We start from the raw sequence: 4312 nt of genomic DNA, 5'->3' as shown, positions 1-4312 counted from the left end.
CTCTTAAGCCACCACCATGACATCAGTGTGAACAGTAGGACAGAAAGACATAGATAAAAAGATGGTAGCAGTATACCTATAAACACCTGATATAATAACCTATGGGCTATGCTAAGGCAGCTTGGTGTTGAGAGTTTAGTAGAGAATTTCAAGTTACTGCTTTGCCTTGGCTATCCGCAGTCTTCTCAAATCGTCTCCGTGTTCTATGGTGCAGGTAAACTTGTGCACCGCTCGTGTTTGGAGCCTCTCCGTCTTTGAAAAATATATGTTGTGTTGATGATTTTTTTTTTTTTTTTTTTTTTTTACGTCGCAGCCTATTGCGCCGGTAGGCTTCTTCCCGGTAGGGCCTGATGGTCGGCCCAAGGCTTCTTCCCGGTGAGGCCTGATGGTCGGCCCAGCCCGTTCTGGCGCAGGCGAGTGTTTATAGTGGCGCCATCTTGCACTGGCTCATGCTTCCCTCCCGGATCTCATCTTTAATCCTAGAATCTAGAGTCCGGGTTGATAGGTGATCTTCAGGACAGCATGTGGGTAGTTTTAAACCACTCGGAGGAGGCTGAAAAAAAACCAGCTTGGTGGCACCGGGCGGGGATTGAACTCGCGTCCTCCTGAACGCGGTGCCGTCACTCTGCTGACTCAGCCACCGCCTCCCCAAAGTATAAGCCAACTCTAATTACCATAAAAATGATTACCTTACTGTAGAATGGATATCAAAATGTTAGAATCGGTACAGAGGAGGATGACAAAGATGATTCACGCAGGTTTAGAAACTTAACATATGAGGAAAGACTTAACAAACTTGCATCCTAAAGGAGGCGAAGAGTGGGAAGAGACTTGATCGAGGTTTATAGATGGATGAAGGGCTTTAAACGGGGATGTCAAGGTTCTGATGGTAAGAGAGACAAGTAGGACACGTATCAATGGGTTTAATTAAATTGTATAAATTCAGATTTTACAAGGACATTGGCAGGAATTGGTTCACCAACAGAGTAGTGGATGAGTGGAACAGTCCTGGCAGTCATGAGGTGAGTGCCAATACGATAGACATAAAAAAATAAATAAATTCATGGATAGCGGTGTTAGGTGAGGTTAGTTTCACAGGACCTGCCTGACATAGACCTTCTGATCCTTGCAGCCTCACGTTCTGATGCTGTTCTTACTAACTTGTATCGGTTAGCCCTGCAGACCTTCCACCATATAAGGACACAGATTGCGGTCACAATGGCCACCACCCCGGCAGCGATCAGGACCAGCACCCACAGCTCGAGCCCCTCATCACTATCGTCAATGCCGCCGTCGAGAACTCCATGATTGTCTCCGAGCAGGGTCGTCAGTGGCACCGTCGAGGACTCCAGGCTCGTCTCCGTGCAGGGTTCCGACCACTCCATGTTCCCGTCTCCCTCCACTGTGAAGTTTTGAACCCCCTCCCTTAAGAGGAAGCTCTTGCTCTGGTCATCCTCGTCTGGGTGCAGCTTGAAGCCACATTTGAAGTGATTTTCGCGACAGAGCAGGTCGAGGGTGTGCGGGCCGGAGGACGGAATGGTTATCTCTTTGTCTTCCGTGCTATCCTGCAGGACCAGTGTGACGGTCATGTTGCCGCCCTGCCCGTGCTTGGCCCTGACGGTGATCCGGTGTGGCATTGCCGTGAACTCTTCCTCGTGTAGGTCTTCCCAGGAGCAGCTGCTGGCGGTAGTCGTCTTTGTCGTCGGGAGCGTGGTCACCTCCGTGCAGGCTTCAGCTGACCACTCAATGTTCCCGTGTCCCTCCACTATAAACTTTTCAGGCCCAGACATCACGAGGTACTGCATGTACGTGTTACCCTCGTCTAGGCTCAGCTCGAAGGCACAAGAGATGTCGGTCTTGCAGGACAGGTCGAGGATGTGTGGGCTGGAGGGCGGGATGGTCATGGTGTAGGAGCTGGTGGTTTTGTCCTTCTGAACCAGTGTGACGGTCATGTTGCCGCCCCGCCCGTCCTTGGCCCTGACGGCGAGCTGGTGTGGCATTGGTGTAAACTCTTCCTCGTGTAGATCATGCCAGGAGCAGCTGCTGGCGGTAGACGTCGTCGACGTCACATCCGTCGTCGTCGTCGTCGGAAGCGTGGTCGTCTCCGTGCAGGCTTCAGCTGACCACTCCATGTTCCCGTGTGCCTTCACTGTAAAGTTTGGAGCCCCCCGCCTTATGGAGAAGAACGTGCTCTGGTGATCCTCGTCTGGGTGCAGACTGAAGCCACAGAGCTGCTCACAGAACAGGTCGAGGGTGTGTGGGCTGGAGGACAAAATGGTCATCTTATTGTCTTTCTTACTATCCTTCTGAACCAGTGTGACAACCATGTTGCCGTCTTGCCCGTCCTTGGCCCTGACAGTGATCTGGCGTGGCATTTCCTGAAACTCTTCCTCGTGTAGGTCTTGCCAGGAGCAGCTGCTGGTGGTAGTCGTCGTCGGAGAAGGAGAGGTCGTGGCGGAGGAGGAGGCCGCCAGGCACAGCAGGCAGCAGAGCACGGCCCAGCGGGACGTCCACATGTTTGCGGGGCTCCAGCGACAGTGCCGCGGCGCGGAGGTGCTCAGAACCACTCCCACTCCCAGCTCGCGGTGACATCACAGAGCTGAGCAGGCCTGTCGTCATCACGGTGGTCGTCATGGTCGTCGTGTTTCGCAGTATCATAAAAGTGGCTGGGGTCCGGCTGGGGTCTTGATCCCGTGTTCTTAATTAAACGCATCAGCACCTCAGTTCGCCTGTTTGTAAATCCTCTCGTTATTAAAGTTGCTAGGATTTTTATGAAGTGTTTTGTGATCCTGGTGAAAATTTTACATGGCTTCTGCACCACGAATGGATACACACTTATAAAAACCCGGGTAATCTTCTCTGTGGCCTTGGGAAAGCGTATCACAAGGGATAGAGTCCTTCCTGTGGATTGGGTTGCATATCTTACCTCCGTTTCGCTAGTAATCCAGTAATCTGGGCAGCATGACAGGTTTTTAATTCTTATCAGTATCTAAATCCCTCACAGCTTTGCCACCCTCGCTCCCCTTTATCAGAGGCTCTTAAGCACTCATAAGCTGTCATAAGTAGACAAAATGGCGATTCTCGTCATAGCTCGCGATCTCTATCATAAAACGACTCGTAACGCTTATGACACCTCCGACCCTGTCTTAGCGCCCCGCTGCGACTCATAAATCCAGTCATGAATATGTAAGCAAACCCCCTCGACGGCCAGCTCACAAGTTATTTCCCTCGGCGAGGCGCCCTCAGAGGTTGCACTGATCAAAGTCTATATACACCAAGTCAAGTCATACGCAGGTTTGTGGGAGGAGACACGGCCGAGGAGTGGTTTATGCGTGACACTGCTTGGAGCCAAACTAGAGAATGTAGAAACAGGGATTTAGAGAAAACGAGGAAAGGCGGACTAATTTAAATCAATCACTTCATCATGCCCTCCCTCACACCCCACACCGCCGTTTGTAGGCATTGGAATTACAGTCACGCAATAGCACAATAAAAAGACATATTTTTTCGTCAGTGGCTTGCCTGAACGCGCTGTGAAAGAAGGCGAGAATGCACATCCAGAGTGCACATACGGCCCCAACTTTTGTCACCCCTGAACTGGCGGGTATTTTATTTTTTGGCTCCAAGTGACGTCATCCCGCTGCTCCGCCCCAAAACCGCCTCCTGCGCGTACCGGTCGCAGTTTTGAAGCAGAGTGACTTGACTTGGTATATATAGAGACTTAGGCACTGAGAGGGAGATGTTTCCTGGGAACCTACTAACGAGGAACAGATTAAAAGCAGACTTCCTGTGAGGATCTGTTAAGAAATACCTCCTTGGCAGTACCGGAGTTGTCGCCGTCGCACTGCTGAGGCCAGTGAATGGCACATTGTACTTTACTGGCATGAGTAAATATTTCCTGCCTCGTTCATTACCGAATAATTTGGTGTAAATGGTATGTTTTAGACCAAGCTAAACAAATGCCTCTTAAAATAATAATTTGTTAAGTATATTAATCTCTCACCACTGTCAAAGTAATCAAATCCCTCAACTAAAGTCACCGTAACCGAACTAAAAATTAATCCAACGTTACTATGTATACGCAAAGACCGCTATGGACAAGCTGAAGGTTATTGGTATTTATATAGAATTACACCCAACTCACTACAGTGGCTAATATTGCTTTCTTACTGGTAGATTTAATAAGTTATGGGGAGGCGGTGGCTGATTCGACAGAGTGACGGCGCCGCGTTCAGGAGGACGCGAATTCAATCCCCGCCCGGTGCCACCAAGCTGGGATTTTTCAGCCTCCGCCGAGTAGCTTAAAACTACC

At 50.1% G+C, this 4312-nt stretch overlaps 1 protein-coding gene across 1 annotated transcript; it reads right to left on the bottom strand.

The window, feature by feature from the left end:
- Positions 1–907: 907 nt before the first annotated feature.
- Positions 908–2530, bottom strand: LOC126988306 (uncharacterized; the record flags this gene model as incomplete). Its single annotated transcript, XM_050846365.1, is given in 1 exon segment — positions 908–2530. A coding segment is annotated over 1 exon segment (1440 nt). The 3' UTR covers positions 908–1076.
- Between the last annotated feature and the right edge of the window lie 1782 nt (positions 2531–4312).

This window comes from Eriocheir sinensis, chromosome 69 (genome assembly GCF_024679095.1).
Source record: "Eriocheir sinensis breed Jianghai 21 chromosome 69, ASM2467909v1, whole genome shotgun sequence".
NCBI classification, from domain to species: Eukaryota; Metazoa; Arthropoda; class Malacostraca; order Decapoda; family Varunidae; genus Eriocheir; species Eriocheir sinensis.
Note: the sequence above shows the minus strand (reverse complement) of the source record. Positions and strands in the feature narration are given on the sequence as shown.